The sequence below is a fragment of the Manduca sexta genome, chromosome 17, assembly GCF_014839805.1.
Source record: "Manduca sexta isolate Smith_Timp_Sample1 chromosome 17, JHU_Msex_v1.0, whole genome shotgun sequence".
NCBI lineage: Eukaryota > Metazoa > Arthropoda > Insecta > Lepidoptera > Sphingidae > Manduca > Manduca sexta.
This window is the reverse complement of record NC_051131.1, coordinates 893,424-921,167: the sequence shown is the minus strand read 5'-3', so window position 1 is coordinate 921,167 and position 27,744 is coordinate 893,424. Positions and strand designations below refer to the sequence as shown.

Sequence of the window (27,744 nt, the reverse complement as noted above, 5' to 3'; positions counted from 1 at the left end):
GTCTATCCTTCCCAGGGTTGCACTACCACCACACCAAATTTCATCGCTTCATAGGTTTATACGTTAAATTATTTAGACAGTAATTTTCGCATTTATAAGTGTCGTTGGATGTATTAAACTATCTAGCCTAGGAAAGTCCAAATACCCATCATTTGATCGACGTGACAGAAGCTTACTATAGGATTTCAGTTACTCTCTTTGAAGTACTGAACCCTAAAATATAAAACGTAGTCTGACTATTGCTGAGTTGTTGTTGCAGTTTTGTATATCTTTATTTTATCTTATAGAGGCGAAGCGCGTTTCGAATGTATTCGTTACAGCGTAAAGTCTATAATGCGTTAACGTGAGGAAATAGATATTTTCTCACGTTAATTATTCTTAAGTATTTTCTCCGTAGTAAGCAATAATTGCATGCACCTTTTCTTTGTTTCAAGTTGGGTTTGGTATTTTTAAGTATAAACAATAATTAGATTAGATTTATTGTTCCCGGTTCAACAGGTTTTAAACAAGTAGCGTTTAATTGCATTCATTAAACTTGTGTAAATCAAAACAAATTTACCAACTGTCTCCCGTTATCGATAATGCCAATTACTTTTTCGATCTATCGCGAAAATGGACAAATCAGATTAAAAATATTTTTGACATACAAATGACTTAATTTGTTTTTCTTGAGATCGTTTATTATTGCGCTTTAAATATATTATCGTATTGTACTTTCTAAATTGTTTCAGACAGCATCGTACTATCTAGATAACAAATGATAGTAAAAATACCATTAATTACAAGAAAATAAATTTTTGCTACAAGCAATTTAACATTTAATACCATAATTGTATTTTTAAAACAGTACGTTCTTCCATCACTATTGCAGTCCTTTGAACCAAAATTTAGTATAATAATAGGGATTGATGTTAAACTTATGACGTATGAAGTTCTTTAATTTCCAGATGTATCGTGATGAGTTGGTATAACCCTAAATTTACTTGTACACGAAACGTGAGTTGAATATCGACAAAAAACATTTTTGGACTTTAAACATATTCGTCTATTTAGTTTTAATTAACTTGGTTTTCGCCCCTCCACGCGTGGATCTCTAAGATACAATTATAGTTTTTTTAATTGCGGCAAGAATAAAAGGAAGTGTTTCTGATGTAGTGTTTCAGTAGACTTGCGCGTAGTAAACTCAAAGCTGAACCATGTTTTTGGTGCTGTTCTTGTTTATTTCCATAATAATATTCTATTTTTACGCAACAAGAAACCATGATTACTGGTCTAAGAGGAATATCAAGCACGATCGACCGCTACCGTTCTTTGGGAACCATCTGCCCAACGTTCTCTTAAGGCGGAGTGCCGTAGAACTTGGCTTAGAATACTACAATAAATATAAAGAAGAGAAAATCGTTGGGTACTATAGAGGAAATACGCCAGAATTGATCATCAAAGACCCAGATATTATAAAGCAAGTCCTGGCTCAAGATTTCATGCATTTCTACTCTCGCGCTACTTTAGTAAAGGGGCATAGGAAGTCGTTGCTGTACAATCTGTTTTTAGTGAACGGTGACCACTGGCGGCTGCTGCGACACCGGTTTTCTTCTGCGTTCTCGGTCAGCAAAATCCGAGCTATGTTTCCTCTCATAGAACATTGCGCTGAGAAGCTACACAAACTCAGTGAAAGCCTAGTGGACAGTAATGGTGATGTATACGCATGGAACCTCATGGCTCGCTTCAGCATGGAAATTATCGGCTCTTGCGGTTTTGGAGTCGATCTCGACACCATCGCAAACAAGAATGACAATTTCATTAAATTAGCGAATAAATTTTTCGATAAAACAAAGCTTCAAACGTTCATGCTTAATTTTGATGATGTTTTCAACATATCGAGCGTGATACCAGGATTTTATAGTGTTAAAAAAGAATTCGAGAAAGCAATCATCGATATTACAATGAGTGTCCGTGAACAAAGAAACTTCAAACCTAGCGGTCGTAATGATTTTATGGACATTTTGCTTGAAATGGAGGCTATGGAGAAGTTAGAAATGGAGTCACTTTTTACCAAAAATCCTGACGGCTCCCCAGCTACTGTTGAACTGGAGATGGATGTTTACTGCATAGCGGCTCAAGTGTTTGTTTTCCTACTAGCTGGTTTCGACACCTCGGCTCACGTCACTAGCGTCTTGCTACACCAGCTGGCGTATCATCAAGAGATACAGCGTAACATACAGAAGGAAATTGATGAGGTTTTATCAAGATATGACAATAAGCTGTGCTATGACGCCGTAAATGAAATGTCATTACTTAGTATGAGTTTAAATGAAAGCATAAGGATTTTACCTCCAGCCGGTATAAATAGGCGGAAATGTACTAAAAAATATACGATCCCAGGAACGAATGTGACCATTGACCCTGGAGTCACTGTTTTCATTCCAACTCAAGCTATACATCTGGATCCGAAATATTATGATAATCCTTTAGAATTTCGGCCTGAGAGATTTTCCCCCGAAGCCTCTAAAGATCGCCATAGATTCGTGTTCATGCCTTTCGGAGAAGGACCAAGGAAATGCCCAGGTAAGTTTTTTATACATCTTATACATACACACTTTACATTACACGTCCAGAAGTGGCATAGACGTTATTAATGTACTTCGTAGTTTTTATCAAACTTATTTTAATTACACCTCAGATTTTATTAATTTCTGAGGCCCCCTTGGCCAATACACTGGTGGGTTTACCGAAACTTGACTATAAGGCAGTCTCATAACTTTTAATACATATTACATAAGATAACATATAGATTAGTTAAAGTTATTATAAATAGTTAGTAATTCAGAGCGATGCAAAAAATTGGCATTTAATGTCTGGGTACTATTTGTTTATTGACCACACCAGTGACTTGCTCATATCTTCATAAAAGAATATACTTAATGTATGACTTCCTTTGAACAGGGAATCGTTTAGGGCAGCTACAGTCGATGGCCGGGCTTGCCTCTCTACTTCGTAGTTACAACGTGGAGCCGTCAGCGGCTACCAAGCGAGAGCATACCTTCAAGAAGTCTTCGTTTCTAATCCAAATCATTGAAGGAGGCCTACCACTGCGGTTGACGAGAAGAAATAAATGAATTATGGTTTATTCTTTTGTTTTTATTTTCTTTTTCAAGTCCATGTTCCCAATGTACAGCTAGCGGAATATATATTTTTAATTCAAGTTACTGACTGAGTTTAGCTTAATTTTTTTGCTGACTAACAAATTATAATAGACAAAAAGTTTGAAATAACCATATTAATTTTGGTTCCCATACATAATTAAATAAAACTGTTTTTTATAATGGTCAATGAACACTGCTTGTTACGATTTATTTTAATTGTAGTAAATAAGGAGCCGTTTTTTTACCCAATAATATATTTGGGGGCTTAGTCCATTTGAAATTGTTTTTCCTCAAACAATGCTAACAACAAGCCAATTGCATTAGCAAATACAATTAAACAGCGCGTAATGATGAATCGTGTATATTTTTTATGAATGGAAATAATTGCTTACCCGAGAAAACAATGAAGCTATTATTTATTAATTATACAAAATTATCCCTTTAAGTTGTAATATCCGACTGAAGGATATTTACTATCATTATTAATGACTATCAACATCATTTTGTAATAATTCTTGCAGACTGTTTGACAATAAAATAAAAAAATAATATAATATTAGCCTTGTCTCATGAACTGAGTACTGACCCATTGCTAGGCGGGGACCTCTTCTACTACTAAGAAGTCTTAGTCCACCACGATGACCAAGTGCAGATTGGCAGACTTCACTTACCCTTAAATTTTTTATAGAAAACTATTGAAGTATGCAGGTATCCTCACGATGTTTTTTTTTCACCGTTAAAGCAAGCAATTATTTTATTCACATAGAATACACATAAGTCGTTCATCTCTGCTCCACCCTAAGGTTAACTGGGAGAGAATGCCGATGGCATTAGGTCCGCCTATGTACAATTTTTATTGCATGTGAAGTGCAAATATATAAATAAACAAGTTTAGAATAGTCAGAATTGTGTGCCTTAGGCTTTGAACCTGCGGACATTTGTCTCGGCAGTCTGTTCCCTTTTTAACTAGGTTATCGCCTATTAAAATAGTACATGAATACCTTAGGTTTTTAAACGACGTAAAAAAACAGAGCTCACACAATGATATTAAATATTATTAAAATCTAATAATAAATGAAATATATATTATAATTAGACGGCATAATCTTTAAGCTCGAAATTGTCGCAATACTCTTACGCCTTAAGAACACTACAAAACCTACAAGGCCACGAGCACGGTAAAGTGACCCCACTGCACCTAATAGTAAATGGAGTTTCAACTGACGAGGGATAATTATCCCCGGCCAGATGCCACAAAAGGTAGTCACCCTCACAGGCATGAACGAATTCAATATTTCAAATCGCCTATACACAATTACGTCTTTAATAATACATTTATTTTTGAGTGTAGAGATAAATAAGGCTTTAACCCTCTAATAAAAAAGAGTTCTAAATAATCCGTGTCAATTCCCAGATATCCCGTGGGATCAACGTTCCGAGGCACCAACTGCGACGAATGTGTTTGCAAGCTCGGCGGAGTGCCTAGCTGCAAGCCAGTCAAGGCGTGCGAGTGTGACAATGTTGTAAGTACAAATCTGTAGTACTATGTTAAAGACACCCTCTCACAACTTCAAGGCTACATAAAAGACGCTACAAGGCTTTGGTAGAGTTTACATACAGATTCATTTAAACCATAATAATAATTATTATTTATTATTTAACACTAATTGAAATTATACTACGGAAACGATTTTACAAAAAACATTTAACAATGTAACCATCTACTTATACTTAATTGAGTTATATAAACATAAATTGTATGGAAACTAAATTGTACTACCTATAAACTACATAATTTTCGAATACTATTTGAATATAACTAATCTGTATTGTTGGACATGGCGCGCATTGTGAGGAGATTCCTCACTTTGAATCCCTAACTGCCGGTGGCTTGGGTCTTGAGCTTCGCCATCGGAGGGTCATTATTTTTTTTATATGCATGTTTTTTTTAGTAATATATATTTAAAAATAAAAAATCCTTTAAAATAAAGAAAATAATTAATTTATTTTACAGAACCTGGTACCAAAGCTATCGCCTAAGTCATGTGAATGCTCCTGCGAACCCTGCCCGCCTGGTACTAAGATCTGTCCCACCAGCAAACTGTGCCTTCCTCTTGAGAAGTGGTGTGATGGATTGCAAGACTGTCCTGACGACGAGCGAGATTGCACCACCACGATGGTCACCGTCACCGAGGCACCTGTCATTACCACCGTGGCACCGACAGCCGCCGCCACCCAGCCTTCTACCACCACCACGATTGCACCAAGCACTACGACCAAACGTGAGTAGACATTTGCGTTATGGGTTATGGATGTGGCCGTGACGTCATTTACGCTGATGGTCAAATATGAACCTTTTGATCTGTGAATGGAATATCAGTTTTGCTTAACGGAATATCAGTGATGTAAAGTACATCACAATCGTGAGGGTTTTTGACTCTGTCGCGTGTACTTGTACTACTTATTTTTCGAATTGATATTGCAGGTAGAAACCCTATCAAAAAAGGATCCTTCTCGCGCTCACGCAAAGAAAACATAGCGAATAAAGTAAATAAACATAAGAAGACATGGATGCAGCGCAAATGTAGCATTTTTCTAAATTTTGTACCTATTCATTCAACATTTTGTTGAACTTAAACCTTACCGTCAGTCTCATTGCGAGTCTGACAATTGGCACAAATTAATGAAGCTACGCTGCTCATTTCTTTGCTGTAATGGCTACTTGGCGATGTGTAATTTATGAAGCTTTAGTACGGTGATTACACGATTGTATACAATTTATTTTTTACATTTGTGTATACTTTGTGTTGTCAAATCTTCAAAGAAATTTTACGGGTGTAGGACGTAATTTATCCTTGGTATACATACTATTTAATCAATCAATCAGTAATTTATTCACTTGTGATCCATAGGTAATTACATTGCGAACTAATAATATTATGCTTAGTGCTCTATGATCAGCCTAATATTGGCATACAATGTACAGAGACAGTAAACAGTTTAGTCTTAACTTCTTCGTTAAGCTAAATTAATTAAAATAAATAATATTAATAATACAAGAATAATACAAAATAAAAGTTCAACATTAATACAACATAAGTTAATATCAAAATTAGATTTTAAAATTAATGTCTATATTAGATATATGTCTAACTTTGGGCATATTATATAATATGGAAAAAGAATAATTTCAAATTCAAACAATTTACAATAGATTATATTCAAAGGTATTCATGTAATGCCCATGTAGAAATCATAATATCAGCTAGTATAAAATTAATTAAAAGTATCATTTACAAAGTCGCACAAATCATAGTAACACTTGTTGTACAAAAGTTTCATCAATTCTTTTTAGAATAGATTATCTTTGGCTCGCGACTTCGCCCGCGTTTAGGAGTTTTCCGGGATAAAAGTCCTGCTTGATATTTTCCCGGAATCGAAAGTAGCCTATAACCTTCCCAGGGTCAACTATCTCCATACGAAACTTGATAAAAATCCTTTCAGTAGATTTTGAGAAAATGACTATTTTGGTTATAGTGGCTTCCACATAAAAGGGATGTAATGTTGCAGTCGCAGATTTATATTTAGAACTATTTTAGACAATTAATAATCCTACCATACATCATCTTTGTCTAGCTCTAACAGTTCAGGCAGCGCACGCCAAGATAGCAATTTTTTTTCCACTTACTTGATATGTATCGTTTTATTATGTCTAAATTACACAAAATCATTATAAATTGTAGCCTATGTGTTTTAGTCTCATGTATAACTAATATTAATGTAAAGTTTCGTCCAAATCTGTTCATTAGTTGTTTCATGAAAGAGGAACAAAACATACATACATACATCCATACATCCATCCTCACAAACTTTCGCATTTATAATTATATTTCTAGGATACTACAGTTCATGTTGTCGTTGTCGTGACAAAATAAAATTCTTCAATTTTCTAAGTGCTTCTATTTGTCGTTAAATCCATTTAACGGCAGAGTATATTATTAGGAAGAAGGTGTTTATGATCATGGGCAACTACACAGTCTTCATATTTTGGGCATAACTTTATTTAGTATTTATGATTTTCTTTTACTTTTTATTCTGACACCTCTTATGAACTTTTGCATATTTCGAATCTTTGCTATCCAAATCAAAAGAGTTTTGACCGAGATCAATATCAATCGTGTCATCGTCGTATGTGAAACTATTGCTTGACCACTTTAGCTACATCATCAGAATCAATTTCTTATCATTGCTTTAAATTATTAAATTAAATACGTCACAGTACTACTCCATTTACAGCTGAAGAATGTCCGGAGGTGAAATGTCCGCCTGGTTACATCATAAGCTACGCCACGAAGTCAAGCTACACGCGATACGCCACTAGTGACCTGCCACCGCCAAGACCGAGGGTCTCTTACCAGCGATATTATAGGGGATACAAGGGAGGTTATGAAAGAGGTGGATACGCGAAGGGAGGATACGCCAAGGGCGGTTACGCTAAAGGAGGATATTCTAAAGGAGGTATGTAGCGAAACTCACTCACATAATTTAACTCTAATACTTGTTATATTCCAGTCAAAAATATACAATAATTTAAGCGATAAAGACAAACAACCTTCTTGAATCATTATGGGTTGTGGCACGCAGTTTACTTCTGCAAAATTAATATATTACTAAAAGTTCTGTTTTGTGTCCTCACAATAGGCAGTGGCACTAGTCACCATTATAGCGAATTGCTACTTTATAATCTGTTTAATGATGATATCTCTCAAAGGTCTGCCGCCACCACCGAAGCCGAACCAAGCATTCTCTCTCGACAAGCCTGATGTGGATAACAGTCACCTAGCGGTGAAGAAGGAGTGCGTGCAGTTCAGGTGTATTCCTAAGTTGCCACCGTTTGTGCCACCCGGCGCCACTGCTCCGCCCGTCGTCTGCACGGTGACCACCTGCCCACCAGGGTACACGGTGAAGTTGGAACGCAGCAAGTCTGCATCCAACATGTGTCCTCAGTGAGTATGGACAATATTTACATTACGGAGGTGAATCAACTCCTCACAACCATATCAGTCCACGTTTGATTTTCGTTTTTTAATCTTAAAAATATTATAAATTCTAAACTGATGAAAAATGTCACGTAATTTTTAAATCTGAGTCTTCTCATAGCATTTTCTAAACAAATTTCGAGATATCTTCGATATTGCTTTCACTGAATACTCGCGAACTATATTTTCGCCCTGTCATCTCAGTCATCTGACTAGTGCTTACTGTACACCCTCTCTCTACTAGTAAGGGGCCTTACTAGGCTCTATGGCTATATCTGACGTAAGAACGTATCTTATAGTCGACAACCGATGACGTCTTAAATTTCCAAACCTATAAACCCGTCGCAGGTACGAATGTGTGCCACCGCCAGAGCGTCCGGTGTTCTGCAACATGACCGGGCGAACATTCAATACGTTTGACGGCAACGAGTACAAGTACGACGTGTGCTTCCACATCCTCGCCAGAGACAACCGGTTTGACGCGTGGCTCATCATCCGTAAGTCAAATTTATGACCTATACCAAAAATTTTCTAGACGATCAGAATTTTTTATAAATACCTGATACTGCCGTTAAGTTCAATTTAGATACATAATTACCTCAATTATGGGTAATAAAAATGGTTCATCAATGGATTCCGACTGACGATGATGATGAAAACGGTGCCAAAATAAACAAAAACTTTCTTTCTTTTTATCCATCGACGTGTTCTCCAATTTCCAGTCCGCAAGAAATGTGTCCAAGACGGATGCCAGAATGAGTTGATAGTCATGCAAGACGACCAGCTGATCCTGGTTAAGCCGAACATGATGATTGAGTACGACAACTACGAATACACCATCGAGCAGACGAGGAAGATCTGCTTCCAGAAGAACAGCTTCGATGTAGACCGGCTTGGTGATGGCGTCTCTATCAAGTCCAGGAAATACAACTTCACTGTCCTGTTTACTAAGAATGGAGATGTTAAGATTGGGGTAATTGATTTCTTATGTTTACTCGAATGTTAGACATTGAAATAACAATTTTTTGGATTTTATTGCGGTTTTTTATTTTATAATTATCTCTCTTATGGGGTAAGTGTTATGATCGCTTTTAATTACAGTTCCTTATTTCTACCCTCGAATCGATAGATGACTCTCTTTGTCAAAACAGTATTTACTCTAAACAGAACGAAACAGCGTAACCGGACGTAGAAAAAATCAAATCAATTAACATATACCTACTTACAAATTATTGTCTATTGCTGCATCACTCGATAGTAGCAGGAAATACATTTTTCAAAGTCCACCTTTATGCAATATTGCACATCCCATTATATATTTGTATACAGACACTTTAAAGTGACCCCTCTGCATCTGATGGCAATTGGAGTAGGGTTAAAATAGAGTGTCGACTGACGACTAATTATATCGATTGACATAATTTTGCCGGCCTGTTTGAAACCGTTAAATAAACAAATCGCTTTTCTTTCTTTCTCTGTCAAAATATCTTGAACTAACTGTTTTTATTTTTCTAGGTGCTGAAAAAACTCCAAGGCTCCGTGGACGGCATGTGCGGTGCATTCGACGGCAACCCGCGCAACGACCGGCAGTTACCCGACGGTCGCCTCGCCACCACCATCGACGAGTTCGGCCGCGGCTGGGGCAAGCCCGGTCTGCCCGCCGACGCCTGCGCACCACGGATCACGCCGCCCGTCCAACAGCGTGAAGTCTGGGATCTGTGTAAAGTTATCACGTAAGTTACTGCTTCTTTATCTTTATTTAGTTAGAGGGTTTTATCTATCAACGATATGCCAACCCCATAATACCTTATAATCTAGTTACAGCTTAATAGTTATTGTTTTCTACTTGAAAGTTTAATGAGACCTTTATCTTCAGATTGATGACAAATACAAAGTACCAAACCACCATTTGTAATAAACGATTCTAATCGCTTTTTTCAATCCATTGCGTCTTGAGACTTGATGACTGCGAACTTGTCACAGTTACATACAGTAATAAAGAACTTGATATTTTGTGAGGTAACTTTTTTTATTTTAATTATAATTAACAGTTCCCCATTATTCGTTATCACAGCGAGGAGCCTCTGTCCCAATGCGCTGAAGTATTGAACCTGAACAAATGGCGCCACATCTGTCTGGAGAATGTTCTGGAATGCTCTCAGCTGGTAGTGAACGGCTCGAAGAGGAGCCACGAGGAGTGTCGCTGCCTGTTCCTGGAGCAGATGGTAGCGGAGTGTCTCGCTGCCGCCAAGGACCTGGATGTGGCTGCGTGGAGAATCATGATGGATTGCCGTGAGTAACATATTAATAAGACATTAAGGTATCAAAACTTTTGGGATATTTGAAGGAAAAAATTGCTAGAACCCTTTGGTAATAAACGTATGTCTTTGATAGTTATTCAGTGTTTTGTTTTCCTCTGATGAATAACATTTAACGTCAGAGCAAGTGAGACAAAATGTGTAAGACAGACGTTTACAGCATTTATTAGTGAGGCCATTAATAAGTATTTTATATATTTTTGAATCGTTAGCTCACTATTACAACGTCGTATGGTGATTTATATGTTACAAAAATGAGATTTAAAATTTTCATGTCTGTAAAACTTTTAAAACAATAATTCATGGATCTCCCTTTACTTATTATTTGAGATATTTAGAATTTTATTAGAATCATTTTATATATGCATATAAGTCCATTTATACATCAAATATAACATAGAACCTTAATAGTGACCTGGTGAAATGGTAAGTGTCTGCAAAATTTTGTATTCTGTAGCGTATTTACAAGACTTAACATTTCAAGTTTTTCTTTCTTTCTTCTATGTTTTTATATTTGTAACAATAGTATTGTTATTCTTTACAAGCACTGTCCAGTCATATCGTTTACCATACGGCAAGCCTTGCTATCTTTCAAACGTACAAAGAATAGGTTTCTTAACCACGTTCTGAAGACTGATTGAAGAGTGTACCGTCCATTTTCCGTACGGTTCTGAATAAGATTGTTTGAAGAGTACCATCCCCACAGCGGCGGAGTGCGCGGCGCCGCTGGTGCACTACGACTGCTACCGCAAGCGCTGCGAGCCGACGTGCGCGGGCTGGGGGCCGGCGCGCGCCGCGTGCCCGGCCGAGGAGGGCCAGTGCTTCCCCGGCTGCTACTGCCCCGACGGCACGCTCAGGAGGGGCGACCAGTGCGTCGTGCCCGCCGACTGTCTGGACTGTGAGTATCGTCACTGACGTCTGACTTACGTGTGTTAGGGATTTTGACAGATTCAGGTAATAGATTCGTTTCCGACTGTCTGGATTGTGAGTATCGTTGACTTACGGATATAAGTTAATATTTTGACAGATTCAGGTAATGAAAAGATATGAATGAAGAGATGAATAAATATCTACCCTCATTTTTGACTTTTGTTGGGTTCAAGGGATAGCTTTAAAAACATTTGAAAAAGGTATTTGTTGAAGAAATATTCTTCGAAACTTACACTTTATTATTTTACATCTATGGTTACAATAATTCACGTCAGGGCCCTTATTCTGTATGATAGTGTAAACGCGTAACGCGGCCGTGTCATGTTATCTTCGAGAAATGTGCGTGGAATGGTATTCTGTAAGCTAAATTTCTATAGTCCTAAACATGATGCGTTGTGTTCCGTGCTTGTTACGCACTGTCAAAATAACGTGCGGGATAGAGAATAAGGCCCCAGTGTTGTTTTCAAGAAGACAGTATGTATTTCCTATTATAAACGCTATGTCAAAATGAATATGAATAGAATAAAAAAATATATACTTATATTAAAATTAAAACTATGTGTCTGCGTCCAGGCACGTGCACAGGAGTGGGTACCCCGGGTAAATACGTGACGTTCGAAGGCGACGACCTGCCGTTCCTGAGCAACTGCACCTACCTCGCGTCCCAGGACAGGAACGAGACCGGACAACACAAGTACCAGGTACTTACACCTATATTTAATATTATTTAAGGAATATCAATAGAATCACATAGATGGTGAATTGTGTGTTTGTTAATAAAATGTTAATGTTGTTAATAGTTTTTTGAAGACTCGTATAATTTGGATTAGGGCATATGTTTAAGGCAGACAATCTAGTCTTAATGTTATTTAGTGCTTAGGTATTGTTTATAATGATTGTGTTCTGTGCTATGCCTTGTGTTAAATTAAAAAAAAATAGGAAACTAGAGTGATGTATGTATCTATATGTGTATATAATTGATGTTTATTATTATTTATCATTAGTTTTGGTATTATTATTTTTATGATATTTAGACGTTGAGTCACATAAAAGAAATCTATAAAAAATTATAACGTCTTCTACTAATTTTCAATCATTTAAAGCTAACTGTAATTTTTAATATTTAATCGATCAACAAAGCTAATAACAAATTCGGTTCCAGGTGTTCGCGACGAACGGCCCGTGTGAAGACAACCCCGCCGTGGTCTGCACCAAGAGCGTGCACCTCGTCTACGGGAAGGACGTCATCCACATCACCAAGGACGCCAGTAAGAAGGTCAGGGTTTTGTTCATCATTGTGATTGACTTGTGATTGACTTTTTGTGAAGGCGACTGAGCGATGGACTGAGGCCTTTTTATACGGGTCATTTTACATTGCCTTACTAAATGAAACCAAATACTCGTCTTCACCTTTTAAAAATTTAAATTATCCATTAATAACTAATATTTTCACGAAAGATCCTGGTTTTAGTTTTCTGATTTTTTGTTCATTTTGTAGTGTAATGCGTATATAGCGTGTGTGTGAGTGTATTTCTGAATGAAAGTATAATGTTGCCACAGCAACGAATTCTCCCAGAGTAGTAGTAGTGGCATTAGGTCGCGTAAAATTTGAATTACTTTTTATTGATATTTATTTAATTCGAAACTTACACTTTTTTATTTTACATCTACGGCTCAAGTAACTTATTGTAAAATGTTATTTCCAAGCAGATAAGTATGTGGTTTCATTTAGTAACGCGATGTCAAAATGACCCTGTACTACCTATATATTGAATTAAAAGAGTGCTTTCCTTCCTTGTCTCGAGACGACTGAGCGATGGACTAGGGACTTTTCTATTGCAATTTATAGCTGTTTTCAATAAACGATCCCAATCTCAACCTTTAATCCGATTCCGAGAACGAACCAATCAAAATAACTCATTTGTGAGCATGTCAAAATTACTTTGTTCTGATTGGTTCGTTTTTGAAATAGAGGGAAAATTGATTGGAAGCGTTTATTGAAAATGGCGGTTAAAAAGTTCTCCTTAATACTGGTGGTGGGTTTTTCATACGAGTGCTGAGTATGAATGCTGTCACCTACCGGTCACAGGCGCCCAACATTTATGTTTACGTTTATATTTACATTATTAATTTAATAATGTAACAAAGTACCTACATATCGATGGCAGCGCCGTAGCTACACTTGAATTTGAGGTAGGGCAGCTGTGTTTACAGGTAGGGCGGAAATTAAAATGTTACTAGATCTGATCTGGTCAATCGATTTTTAGCTTTCTTGACTTGTGATCATTAATGTGTCAACTTACTATTTGCGTAATTGTTAGGGTAATTCCCTTAAATCCTGCAAGGGAGTATTCCTTCCATCAATACGAACAACTCTTACTACGGGACCAATTTCCGTGGGAACTTCATCCAACTATGTATTTCGGTATTGTTTAGATGTTATTTTAAGCTTGTATTTTTTTTCGTCATAATGTGTTTTACAGTTCTTTGGTTATTATTAGTTGATTATTAAGGTAGGACATTAGTACTTTGAGGTAGGGCATTGCCCCACAATGCCCCCCCCCCCACCCCTAGCTACGGCCCTGATCGACGGTCGAAAGGCTAATTGACTTAAGCGACATGTTTTTTTCGAAAAAATGTAACTATAAAAAAACATAGAAAAATGTGCTGCTTTTAAATATGTATGAAACTTGTGTTGCAAAAAAATGTGGCTTGGGTTAATTATTCTTTTAACCGTCGATATACTTCAAGTACCAATAAAGAAGTTGGGTTGAAAAGAGTGTTTGTTTCAGCTGCTAACAATGATCGGAAGTAAGACCGTGTACAAATACCCCGTGAACAAGGAGTGGGGCACCATCAGCCTGGTCAACGGACAGGACGTCACCGTCAGAATACAAGACATACACGTCGAGGTGAATTACATACTATTATTCTATTAAAGAGTATATAAACTGCCCCGGTACGACTGTCTTGAGTTCGATCCTCGGAATCAGCCCGGAGTCTAGGATATGTGTATGATATCGCGATAGGATCGTCTTCTATCACATCATGGGACAGAATACACACGGCGAAAAGTGAGTGCACCTGTTGCACCTTAGCCTACCTACTCAATTCAATGTAGGTCGGCCAAACATACATTTTCAAGCACTCTATAAGAAGCATTGCCTGGCGCCAATCTTATATGAGGGATCCAGTCCCGATTTCTTTTTCAGAAAGTCCCACACAAATAGTGCCCAGCAAAAGAACGTAACATTAATTACGGAAATGACATTTACGCAACAGCAAAAAATGTCTTGAAAGTGAAGTTACACTAAAACCTATATTTCCCAACAGCTAACGGTGCTGGAGTCTAAGATGGAGTTCGCGGTGCAAGTGCCGTCGTTCCTGTACGCCAACCAGACGGAGGGGCTGTGCGGCGTCTGCGCCGGGTACCAGGAGGAGCTCATCACCAGCAACGGCACCGCCACCAACGACTTTGAAGAGGTAAACTGATTTAATTTTTTATACTTGCAAAAAATATTTACCTGCTTTAAAATAAGTTCTGTCATCTTACCCTAAGGTATTCAATGTAAGTGAAGAATAAAAACCATGGTTGATTTTTTTGTTGTAAAATTATTCATCAATTTTTGTACATTTAATATTTAAATACCCCTTTTTTGTTTTATTTTTTAATACTCCTCCTCCTATATTTATAATTTCTTTATCAAGAGACGTAATCAGGACTTTTACGCAATAGTTTAATTCCATATTCACCCCAACAGTACGGCAAGAGCTGGCAAGCGAGTCCCGCGGCCCTGGAGCAGCTGGACATCCCCCCGCAGGAGCAGTGCACGGAACCCGAACCTCCACCGGAATGCGTCACACCACCTCCGGAGAACAACCCGTGCTTCAACTTGTACAATGCTGATAGATTCGGACCGGTACGTTCAGTCATACTTGGGGATCATTAGGTATATATGGAGCTTTAGAAAGAATTAGGAAGAGAAATTTTATTATAGTTTTGTGTGATAAAAACGTCTCCGAAGCCTAAGGATGTAAAGATGTAGTTACTGGGTCATTATGTCCTCTAATAATATATAAGTACAAAGGTACAGGCCGGCATAATTATGTCGACTGGTAAAGGATAATTTCCCTCGTCAGTCAACACTCTATCTAGACCTCACTTTGCTTATCATCAAGTGCAGAAGGGTCACTTTTCTGTGCCCATTCGCGTAAACATAATAAATCATTAGCCTGATCGCCCCCCCGCTGTAGTGCCACGCGCATGGTGGACCCGGAGCCGTTCGTGGTGTCGTGCGAGGCGGACCTGTGCGCCAACGCGAGCGACGCGTGCGCCGCGCTCGGGCGCTACGCCGCCGCCTGCAGCGCGCACGACGTCTGTCTGCCGCACTGGAGGCGGGACCTCTGTCCGTACCCCTGGTGAGACATGATAATAATAATATCAGCCCTGTATTATATACTTGCCCGCTGCTGAGCACGGGCCTCCGACACTACTGAGAGGGATTAGGCCTTAGTCCACCACGCTGGCCTAGTACGAGTTGGTAGACTTCACACACCTCCGAATTTCCTATAAAGAACTTCTCAGATGTGCAGGTTTCCTCACAATGTTTTCCTTCACCGTTGAAGCGAACGATAAATTCACAAAGAATACACACATGATTTTTTAGAAAAGTCAGAGGTGTGTGCCCTTGGGATTTGAACCTGCGGACATTCGTCTTGGCAGTCCGTTCCACACCCAACTAGGCTATCGCCGCTTGGTGAGACATGCCTTATCTTATTTATGTAAGACATACACGCTACGGTCTACCGGAGAGGTCATCTGTGCAGGTATCAATTGAAAAAATTGATTTTCGATTCTGCGCCGGTTGCTTGCACAGGCTCAAAAATCTGCACAGGTCTATTCCCACACACATTGCGGTCTATCGGCGCAGGCATACCTGCACCGGTGGACCTTTCCGATGGACCGTAGCATGTATGGCAGCCATTATACTTATAATATTTGCATGTTCATTTTTAACACCCTGCCCTTCCTTGTCCACCACCTTGCCCTTGTAAGTAAATTTAGCAAAGTTTTCACCCCTATCTCATGCTCACGTAAGCATAAATAGGTACAATGTTTACAACTTTTTTTTTTCAAAATTAATTAATTTAATATTGCTGACGTAATCACTCTTCAGACCTCCTCATTCCCCATATCATCGGGAATAAGCAAACCAGAAACCTCCCCCCCACTTTTAGTACTCACGCAATACTTGAGCGGTCTAATAGCAAGTTGAAAATATACTTTCCCCTTACAGCGAGGCGCCACTAGTGTACAGAACTTGTGTGGACTGCGAGAGGACTTGCGAGAACAACGAGGAACTAGAAAAGAGCCCGGAGAAGTGCACCAACAAACCTGTGGAGGGATGCTTCTGTCCTGAGGGAATGGTGGGTTTAACAGACTTTTTTCTTCCAGGTCATAGGAACAAATATAAATACTACTAAGCATTATAAGATTTAACATTGACGTTATCATAATTTATAGGTCCGTGGATGGTCGATGTGTGTCAATAGTACGCATTTTATAAAAAAAAAATTATACATTTTTTTTCAGGTTCGTCTAAACAACACGTGTATAGAGCCAAGCAAGTGCTTCCCGTGCGACGCGAAGAAGGAACACTACGCCGGCGATGAATGGAAGGTAGGCTTTGTTTCTATCATCTAGGCTTTTAGTATCTAGGCTAGTAATAATTTAAATGCTCTTTGACTCTGGAACACTTTTAAATCAACCTTAATTTTTGTTATTAGTAATACATTTGATAGAATATTTATAAAATTTATACGCATTTACACCGATATACATGTACTACGTAATAGATTTGGCGTTCCGAACTATTTACTGTGTTCAACTAAATTGAATTACAGTCCATTAAAACTGAATTTAGTATGGTCAATATAGACAGCTTGTGGTTGTGTACGAAGTGACGCTCATGATATAAGACGCTCATGATTTGAATAAAAAAAAATATTAGTCAAATAAGTAAAATTATTTGTTGTTCAAGTGAATAAATAGGTTATAACAGTGACGTTTTGGTTACCATTTTGAACAAATAGTTTATGTGGACGTTCGTGTCTATAGAATATACGTTAATGCCTACCTATGAGTTGTGTCAGATTCCCTTTTGGAAGACTCAGAAGAATTCACTCTTCGCCACTGGTCCTTTAATCAGCATCTTGATTCCAGGAGGACGCGTGCACATCCTGCACGTGCAGTAAGATCCCGGGCGAGAACTCTGCGCACGTGTCGTGCACCACGCAGGGCTGCGCGCCGCCGACGTGCTCGGACGCGCAGGACCTCGTGTCGCCGCCGCCGCGCCCCGGCCAGTGCTGTCCCGAGTACCACTGCGGTGAGACCACATACCCTGGACCCTTGTTCGTTATTTTGTCTCCGGCTTTGCTGTGGAGGGAAGTGGGCGTTTAATATTTCCAACTTCTCCCTATATGATTAATTGCGTTGCGGGTTACAAATTTGTGTTCCCTGAGACTTGCCGAGCTTCACTGCTCGGTGTCATAAAATGCGTGCCACTGCTGATCCTGGCTTGTAGGAGTTGTAGTGGGGTGTGAGGGGAAAGTCTCTAATACCCTGGACCCTCGCCAACATACCTCTTCCATAGTTCATACTAGAAAACAAAGAAAAATATGCGACTGACATATCTATAACTCTATCGCTGTCTGTTTTGGGGTCACAATAATGTACTAAACAAGTTCACGTATGTACTATCGGTGGACAGCCCCCTATCATGATAGCCCCTATTAGTTGCCTCTTACGAAAGGCAAGGAATAGCGTGGTAGAATACTCCAAACACCCCTACACGGAGAAGACTTGTAGAGGCTTTGCCCAAATGTAAATTAATTGTATTTGTTTTTATATTATTGGTATAAACAGTTGTCGGGAGTCAAAGAAATATATAAAAGACACTTAATCTAAACCTATGGAGCCGGTATAAAAACCAGACATTATAAGCCGCGTAAGTGCAATAGACTTTGCACTCTAAGTTCTGGATCACATAGAGCCACTAGAGATCTCTATACATAGAGTTTCTTACCCCATCTCAAGAAGTCATCATTAAATAATTTCCTTACAGCACCAAAGAAACAAGAACACTGCGAGGAAGCCAAGAAGATAGTGTGCGGCTTCGGTCAGGTGCTAAAACAGAAGACACTGCCTAATGGATGCAAGACGTACGCTTGTGGTGAGTCAGATTGCTTTTGTATGTAGAATGTCTGTACAGACCCTAAAAAATTTTGTAAGTCATGTGATATGTAGAGTAGGCACAGATAGCCTTGTATCAGAAGTTATAATTGTACACACACTCACGCCTTTTGTGCTGGAAGGGGTAGGCAGAGGCGCTACTGATGCACCCAGTTTTGTCGCGTATATTGTTTCATGATGTGATAGGGGTCGGGGATCATGGGCATACATTTCAGACTCTGGGCTGATACCGAGTAGAAAAACCAAAAATCGCTTTACATGACTCGGGAATCGAGTCCCAGATGTCAGCACTGTCGCTGTTAAACAACTACACCGCCGAAGGAGAGAGTTATTACTGTCCCTAATTAATAATATATATTTTTTAAGTGAATACAGAAAGGAGAGTGTTTGAATTAGGCTTATAAACAACTATCCAAACTACGTCATATTATATAATAGTATGTAAGTATGTAAAGATGTTTGTTAGAAGTATACGCAAACCTGCTCAACAAATTTGGATAATATTTGACATACGGAATGAACATATTATTTTTAACCTCAAAAAATTAAACAGGACGACTCTCATTATTTACGTATTTTTCAATTTCCTTTCTTAATCTAGATTATTAGCAATAAATTAAAATTTAGTCTAAAAGATTATTAAGCAATATTGTTTAAAATTTTCTAGATAATTTTACTACAACTAAGATTAATTTTCTTGTAAATTATATTACATTTGGTATTCAGAATGCAAACCAGCAAGCGAGTGCGAGCAGATACCCTCAGAGAGCGAGGTGGAGATCATGGAGCCGGGCATGGAGCGGCTCATCGACAACAGCGGCTGTTGCCCACGCGTGGACTTCATCTGCCGCGTGGAGACCTGTCCCAAGCCGCCCACCTGCCCCAAGTTCCATAACCTGAAGACTGCTAATGTTAGTGGGAAGTGCTGTCCGGAGTACTCTTGTGGTAAGTTCATCTTCTTATGCACATTATAAATACAAAACTCTGCGAAGATGGTTGGACATTTGTTAGAAGTAGATGTAAAACCCGCTGTAACTAAATGGTTGTAACTTTGCTCACAATTGGGACAACTTTTATATCGGAGAACTGTGGGACTTTTATCTCGGAAAGGTCTTTCAAGCAGGCAGGTCGCGAGCAACGCGACAGAGCACGTGCACCCCGCTATCCAGAACAAATTACAATAAAAATAACTGAATGACAATGGTAACCATTGACCACAGAGGTTTTAGTATGGTTTAGCATATACAAATGCCTGCGCGATTTTTATTTGAAAAGAAAAAAGAAATTAATGATTTTTTGTACTACCTACTATAGTGTTTAGATGCAGTGGCACCTCCCTAAAAATAATCTTCGCGGCACCAATGGTGAATTGGTTTGATGAGTGTCCAGGAGATTTAAAACTTTTCCATAAATAATTTTGTAGAATTGGTTGAGTTGGCATTGGTGTTTATATAATTTTCATCTGTATGATGTATTTTTTTAGGTAAATAGATTTTACTGGTTTTGATATTAAGAGTATATTTTTTTTTGGTATCGCTTTATCTCTTAATTATTAAATGACATTATAAATTATATTATTCGGTGATAATAACGGTTTTTTTGTCCTACAGAATTGCCCAAAGACAAATGCGTGGTAACCCTAGAATGGGAGTCCGCTTCCAAGGGCGGTGAGAAAGCAAGGAAGACGCCTGAAGTTGTTTTGAAAGATGTAAGTTCATTTACTTTGGTAACACAGTACACATAATAATTAAAAGCACACTCTTTGCTATAAATATTCACTATTAAATAAATATTTGTTTCTATCGTGATCATAAAGAAAATTTTTTCAGCTTGATAATCGTTTTATATGAGCAAACCATTAATACACAACGGTATACTAAAACAGTTTATGAATAAATAATAATAATAATATCAGCCCTTCATTATATACTTGCCCACTGCTGAGCACGGGCCTCCTCTACTACTGAGAGGGATTAGGCCTTAGTCCACCACGCTGGCCTAGTGCGGATTGGTAGACTTCACACACCTTCGAAATTCCTATAGAGAACTTCTCAGATGTGCAGGTTTCCTCACGATGTTTTCCTTCACCGTTAAAGCGAACGATAAATTCAGAAAAAATACACACATGATTTTTTAGAAAAGTCAGAAGTGTGTACCCTTGTGTCTGTCTTGTGCTCAATTTGTCGGGATGTTTTTTTAATGTATGGTGGTATACAGGTGGTCCGATTGTCCGGTCAGGGTCTGATGATGGGATCCTGGTAAATCGAAGGAACTTTTAAGCATTAAGGTTGCACACGCGACGGAAGCTTAAAAAATGGAGTAACTTCTCCCGTTTTCCCAACATTTCTTTTCACTGCTCTGCTCCTATTAACTGTAGCGTGATGAAAAGTATACTATAACCAGCTCAGGAGTATGAAAAATAATTGTACCAAGTTTCGTTAAAACCCGTCGAGTAGTTTTTGTTTCTATAACGGTTATACAGACAGACAGACAGACAGACAAAAATTTTACTAATTGCATTTTTGGCATCAGTGTCGATCCCTAATCACCCCATCATAGTTATTTTGGAAATATATTTCATGTACAGAATTGACCTCTCTACAGATTTATTATAAGTATAGATAGAAGATTAACTTATTTACGTTGTGAGCGCAACCGCCTCTATACTATATTCTACTTACATAACATATTAGCTAGGTACTAACACAACTTAAAACACAAAATTGTATGTATCTACATTCATTGAAATGTTTTGCACCCCAGACGGAGGCGGTGTGGGCGGACGGTCCGTGCCGCTCGTGCCGGTGCGAGGCGGCGGGCGCGGGCGCGGGCGCGGGGCCGGCGCCGCGCTGCGCGGTCACCGAGTGCGAGCCGGTCGTGAGCTCGGAGCAGTTCGTGCTGGAGCCGCGCGCCGTGCCGTTCGCGTGCTGCCCCGTGCCGCAGTACGTCGCGTGTCGCGACCGCGACAATGTCTACAAGGTAATGGCACCATCTACACTTACATTATATACATATAATCATAATATTGTAGTGTGTGTAGTTAGTATATGTCATGTAATGTATAGTATTAAGGTAGTATAATGAGTACAATGAAATGAAGAGCCTAAAACCATCAACATGTCTCAACATAATATTATACTCATCTTCCATTACAATATTATTTTATGTATTTTGATATTCCAATTTTTTGGTATATAGGTATTTATCGTATATGTACCTTTTTTTCTTCCTCTTTTTAAATGTTCATGTTACCACGATGTACCTTGTTTATCACTGCACCATCCTACAGTTGACTGGGATCCACCTATATACATTTGTATATCAAGTGCAATAAATAAATATTATATATGTGGGTTTGACCCCTCGTAATAATTGAGTGCGGGCCTGGAATGAACTTAATGGGATCGTTTGTGTTGGTATAGGGATTTAGAAAACTTTATTGTAAAGGTCAATTTGCTTCGTAATTCTTGGATAAAACCAAAGATAAGCTGTAATATTGGAAGGAAAACTAATAAGATACTTAACAGGTTGGCGAAAACTGGACGTCGCCCACGAACCCGTGCGAGAAGTACCAGTGCGTGCAGGCGGACGACGGCAAGCTGGAGAAGGTGACCACCGTGCAGCACTGCGACGACGACTGCCAGCCCGTGAGTATACTTGACTATTTATAAGCGTATTGAAACTAGAACAAACCTTGCTAAAGAGGATTTACCAAGTCCTGTCTTCAATACAGAAGCATCTTTAGATACTGTTTCTCTCTTCGTAGCTCGAAGTAAGGATATTACAATCTTACTTTCATAATTCTTACGAAGTATTTGTGTATAGCAAAACGTACCACAGTGAATTTACTACACCAAGAGCTTATCTTCTGTCTTAGTGTAAGCTCATACGTTATCTTCATGAAATTAGTGTGGAATTGTATTCTGTATGCCAATTTCTGTTGTCATTGATTGAAATTGAATTTCTGTTGTCATTGATTGATTGAATGATTGTTTACATCTTGTTGCAGGGCTGGAAGTACTTCCCGGCGGATGCGGCGAGTGGCGAGTGTTGCGGCAAGTGCAGGCCCGTCGCGTGCGTCGTGGACGGAGTGGAGCGACCCATCGGGGAGAAATGGACCTCCTCGGACTTCTGCGCCAACTTCACTTGCGTCAATCTGGAAGGAACCGTAAGTGATAGGATTTAGAGTTTAAATATTACAATGGACAATTGATTCTCCTACTCTTTCCTATTCTCTCTCTGTCTCCTTTGTCTTTTGTCTTCTATTATCAAAGGTAGAAAGATACTTTCACGCTTGGAATTTACTTATCGTACTGATCTAAAATAAAATAAATAAGTTTAATTTCATTGTCATGACAAATTTAAGTGATTCGCAAATATAAATATTTTAAGCCTGAATACTGAGGCTGGAAGATTCTCGTAGTTTCTACTATCTATTACATAGTCATGACAACACACTAAACCAAATTTTGTATTAGCCATCAAAACATGAAAAATAAAAATCTTTTTTTACCTCTGCGATATCAATATAATGAAATATTTTATTTGAATTTCTGTAGCTGCAAGTGCAAAGTTCAAACGAGACGTGTGCGGAAATGCCCTCGACCCTGAAGAAGCAGTTCGTGGTGGAGACGGAGAAGGTGGAAGGCAAGTGCTGTCCCAAGTTCGAGCCGGTCGCGTGCAAGTTCGGCGACAAAGTATATAAGGTACGTGAATATTTTACTTACAAGCATTATTTCTACAAAATAGATGATTGCATAAACTTAATGGCTATTGATAAACACTACATAGTATAAAACAAAGTCGCTTTCTCTGTCCCTACCTTTGTATGCTTAAATCTTTAAAACTACGCAACGGATTTTGATGCGGTTTTTTTCAATAGATAGAGTGATTCAAGAGGAAGGTTTATATGTATAATAACATCCATTAAATAGTGGAGAAATAATGCACCCGTGCGAAGCCGGGGCGGGTCGCTAGTAAATAATAATATAAGTTGGTTTTTACTATCTCTTTTACTCAAGCTATACTTTATAATCATTGGCCCATAATTTGATGAGCCCTATAAGATAGAAATTTTAAATCCTGGTCACTTTGATTTTTAATATTCATAGCATATTCTGCTAATCGAATCACCTTTTTATTTTGACTTCTTAAGAAGTATGTTGGTCGCAGACCGAGAGTTTCTTGATTTAGCCAACTTTGTGTAAATTTTTCTAACTCTATTTGTCCAGGATTAGATCTTAGAGACCTAACATTACTCAGACGGTCTGTTGCGAAAATGATTCGCGATTCCTTTTTACAATAACTTTAAAAATACATGATGTTTGTGGTGCAGGTTGGCGAGAACTGGACGGACCCGACAGACCCATGCGAGATGTATTCATGCGCACGCGCAGAGGACGGCAAGCTCGAGCGGCTCACCACCAGGCAGCACTGCGACACCACCTGCCAGCTGGTAAGTTGTATACTGTCTCCGGTCTTGTTCAAGAAACATTAATGGAAGAATGTGTTTTTAGCAATCTTTACTCCAATGAAAATTAAGGGACATGTTATGTATGTCAGTGTCAGTTATACTAGTAAATACTAGTATAACTGTGGATGAGGCTGCGCAAGAGCATGTTTGCTACCGTTAATTCATTGTTCCCTAGAACTCAGCATTCTAAGCTAAAAGGCGAAACCATAGATAATACAACTTCTTAATCGTTTTGATAACTACTTTTTCAGTGTTGTTAAAGTACCTTGCAGGTAATGGAGTACTTCAAAATGTTTACAATAAAAAAAATACCCACCCACATATTATATCAATTACGTATATTGTAATGAGTGTAGTCCCACCTCTTAGCTTGATCCTTAAAATGGTCCTTCGAACCAACGTAGCCTTCATCCTCACCTAACCTTCATATCCTAAACCTATCTCCAGGGTTGGAAGTACGAGGCAGCGGATCCGAAGTCCGGGGAGTGCTGCGGGCGCTGCAAGCCGGTGGCGTGCGTGTTCCAGGGGCTGGAGCGGCCCGTGGGGGACGTGTGGGTGTCGGCAGACTTCTGCACCAATTACACCTGCGCCGATATCAATGGAACGGTCAGTAGCACTCACTTCTTTTATTTTTAATCTATCCCAAACTATTTTTTCAATCTATCGTGAAATGCACCAATCGGAACAAAGTTTTGGACATGCTCACAAATTATTTAAGATTGGCATCGCTCATTGATAACGGCCATTATTTAATATCTATTTTTTTATTAGAATAGTGTACCCACTGTTAATACATAGTTCAAATATAATATAAACTAACTAGGAAGGTAGTATCTCGTCAGTCAGTGGTGTTACTGCTAACCTGCTTTACTGGCTTTGTAACAGGTTGGACGGAGTCTATTAGTAAAATAAACCTTCATGATAGGACATTGTCTACAGTAGACGTTATCTAGTGGATACAATAATTAGTATTTGTATACAATGGTACCCTTAATTGAGCTTAAATTTATACTGATTTTTATCTCAATCCACAACAGCTGCAAGTGGAGAGTTCAGACGAGACCTGTCCAGAAGTGTCGGAGGCTGTAAGGAAACAGTTTGTCCTCAAAGAGGAGAAGGTGCCCGGCAAATGCTGCCCTATCGAGGAGGCGGTCGCGTGTCGCGTCGGAAACAAGATCTATCAGGTACCTCGGCTTAGCCAGTGTCCATTATAGGTGCTTCTACTGAATCTTTTATAATTATCAATATAATTTTGTGTGTATTTAATCTGCTCAAATATTTTGTCTGTATTTTTATACAATAAAAAATAATAAAGAGCTTTTAGTGCTTTGAAAAATTCTACTTCTCCAAGAATTAGGTACTAATAATAATAATTTATTTTTTAACAACATATTAGAAGGTTTAGAAAAGAGATTTTATCAACTCGTATTGACTGCTAATACTTAATTCATCAGGAGAATCAAACGTGGCCGTCATCGAACCCGTGCGTGAACGTGACGTGCAGCCGAGACGCGGACGGCAAGCTCGCGCACACGGAGAGCGTGCAGGCGTGCGACAAGTCGTGTCGGCGCGGCTGGACGTATCGTGCGCCCGCGCCGGCCGAGTGCTGCGGCCGCTGCGTGCAGAGCGCGTGCGTGCTGCCCGACAGGCTCGTCGAGCCCGGTACGGTTTGTGTTTACGTTGGTGTAACTGCGCGGTGCTGTATAGAGGAGTCCGTCTCTTGTTGTGGAGGAAATGGCCCAGAAGCTCCTGCGAAGGACGCTCTCAGTATCAACAGCAGCATGAGGTATACCTTCCACGCTGCTATTCACCCCGGGGGCCACCACACACTAATGGCGGACGGTCTACTACCTTCCGTGAAGTAGGATCAAGATAGTCTTCACTGACAAAAAGTGATTACCCCTCGTCAATCGACATAAATATGCCGGCATGTTTGGCAAGTACAGTATACTTTCTGTTCCAGGCTCTACATGGCAATCGGAAGACAACTGCACCACGTTCTCGTGCGACCAGGCCGGCGAGGAGATCTTCGTGACGTCAGCGCGGCCGATATGCCCCGATGTGTCCAAGTGCGAGCCGGAGGACCTCGTCAATGAGACCTGCTGCCAGGTGTGCAGGGAGAAGGGACTGGCACACAGTAAGTATATTGGCATAGTCTGTATTACTGAATACTAGGAGTCAAAAAAATTGTAAAAAAATCGAAATCCATCATAAAAGAATAGTTAGTAGTGGATGAAAAAAATAATGAAAAAAATAAATACACAATATTTTTTCTATTCGTGGGACCACTGTAAGATATTCTTCTGTTGTGGAGGATAAGAATCAGGCAAAATGTACGTCAAATCTCAGAGAAATCGGTGTAAATACGTGAAAGAAAGACACATTCGTGTCGAATTGGGAACGTACTTCTTGAAATTGGTTTATAATTAGTTTTCCTCCTGATAAGTTTACTTTTTACTACTGGGTTGAAACGTGTATATCATAAAACAGTCATATACATATTATAAAACAGTCCCCGTTTCTGTCTGTCTGTATGTTACCGATTTTCTCAAAATCTATAGAACGGATCGTTATGAAATTTAAACATATTTATATAATATTTTCCCGGGATCGAAAGTAGCCTATAATTTAGACCCTGGGAAAGTTATAGGCTACTTTCGATCCCGGGAAAATATACAGCGGGACTTTTATCCCGGAAAACTAGTTACCTATATAACTATATTTAATTCCGCAGGTAAATGCACGCCGGAGGTGATCAGCAGCGCGAAGACCCTCGGCCTCATCCGCGTGCACAAGGGAGTGCGCGGCCTCTGCGTCAACAACGTACCGCTCAGAGGGTTCGCGGAGTGTCGCGGCAGCTGCGACTCCGGCACGCTGTATAACAACCGTGAGTAATAATGGCAACCTTAACTAATGCTAGTCTTTAGGCAGAAGGTGACGTCACAAAGTGAGGAAGTGACGCCGTCCATGCGATTTTCGAAGAAAGGTTGTTTTTGTGCCCCTTGTAATCCCAAAGCCCCTTGAAGCGCGAGGCCTTAGTCGGCTGCCCGTTCGCCACTCTTCAAACCTCCCACTGATAATATTATGATAATACTAGCCCTGTGCCAACTATATAGCTACAGAGTGAAATCAAAGACAATACAGTTGCCCCGTTTGCCACTCCTGAAGCCCCTCACTGATGTCACCAGTCCTGTATTATACACACTCCAAGGGTCTTTACTAATAGTCCGGTTTAACAGACTTCATACGCTTTCCAAAATTCTTATATAGATGTATTCACACCACACATGGCTACAGAAAGAAATCAAAGAAAAAACCAGTCAGACTTTTCCACCATAAGCCCTCAGATTGATACAGAATTTTTATAGCATTAATCATGTTCCCACAGAGACCGGCAGCCACGACTCGAAGTGCGAGTGTTGTCAGGCGTCAAAATACAGCCCAGTGATGGCGGAGCTGACCTGCGAGGACGGCAGCACGGTGGCGCACCAGGTCGCGTCTCCGTCCAAGTGCGCCTGCCAGCCTTGCGGAGGACCCACCGTCTCCAAGTGGCACGGATCCAAGTCGCGTGAGTACCCTTACAATTATA

General features: G+C 39.4%; 2 protein-coding genes across 2 annotated transcripts in view; both read left to right on the top strand.

Moving 5' to 3' along the window:
* LOC115451500 (hemocytin) overlaps positions 1-27,744 on the top strand; it is a 63,687-nt gene that overhangs the window by 35,186 nt on the left and 757 nt on the right. Inside the window, 34 exon segments of the mRNA XM_037439762.1 lie at positions 4,558-4,666; positions 5,158-5,425; positions 5,629-5,727; positions 7,440-7,661; positions 7,915-8,149; positions 8,531-8,679; positions 8,905-9,155; positions 9,698-9,915; positions 10,257-10,474; positions 11,207-11,398; positions 12,004-12,131; positions 12,593-12,706; positions 14,223-14,342; positions 14,764-14,913; positions 15,192-15,350; positions 15,685-15,693; positions 15,695-15,849; positions 16,728-16,857; positions 17,024-17,110; positions 17,654-17,816; positions 18,555-18,662; positions 19,409-19,627; positions 20,293-20,390; positions 21,446-21,661; positions 22,210-22,329; positions 22,692-22,850; positions 23,242-23,388; positions 24,018-24,137; positions 24,603-24,761; positions 25,193-25,339; positions 25,610-25,817; positions 26,119-26,292; positions 26,890-27,042; positions 27,544-27,723. Coding sequence (XP_037295659.1) covers positions 4,558-4,666; positions 5,158-5,425; positions 5,629-5,727; positions 7,440-7,661; positions 7,915-8,149; positions 8,531-8,679; positions 8,905-9,155; positions 9,698-9,915; positions 10,257-10,474; positions 11,207-11,398; positions 12,004-12,131; positions 12,593-12,706; positions 14,223-14,342; positions 14,764-14,913; positions 15,192-15,350; positions 15,685-15,693; positions 15,695-15,849; positions 16,728-16,857; positions 17,024-17,110; positions 17,654-17,816; positions 18,555-18,662; positions 19,409-19,627; positions 20,293-20,390; positions 21,446-21,661; positions 22,210-22,329; positions 22,692-22,850; positions 23,242-23,388; positions 24,018-24,137; positions 24,603-24,761; positions 25,193-25,339; positions 25,610-25,817; positions 26,119-26,292; positions 26,890-27,042; positions 27,544-27,723 — 5,384 coding nt within the window.
* Positions 736-3,127, top strand: LOC115451501 (cytochrome P450 6B5). Its single transcript, XM_030179842.2, has 2 exons — positions 736-2,565; positions 2,944-3,127. The coding sequence occupies exons 1-2, from the start codon at positions 1,197-1,199 to the stop codon at positions 3,114-3,116; spliced, it is 1,542 nt and encodes a 513-aa protein (XP_030035702.2). The 5' UTR covers positions 736-1,196; the 3' UTR covers positions 3,117-3,127.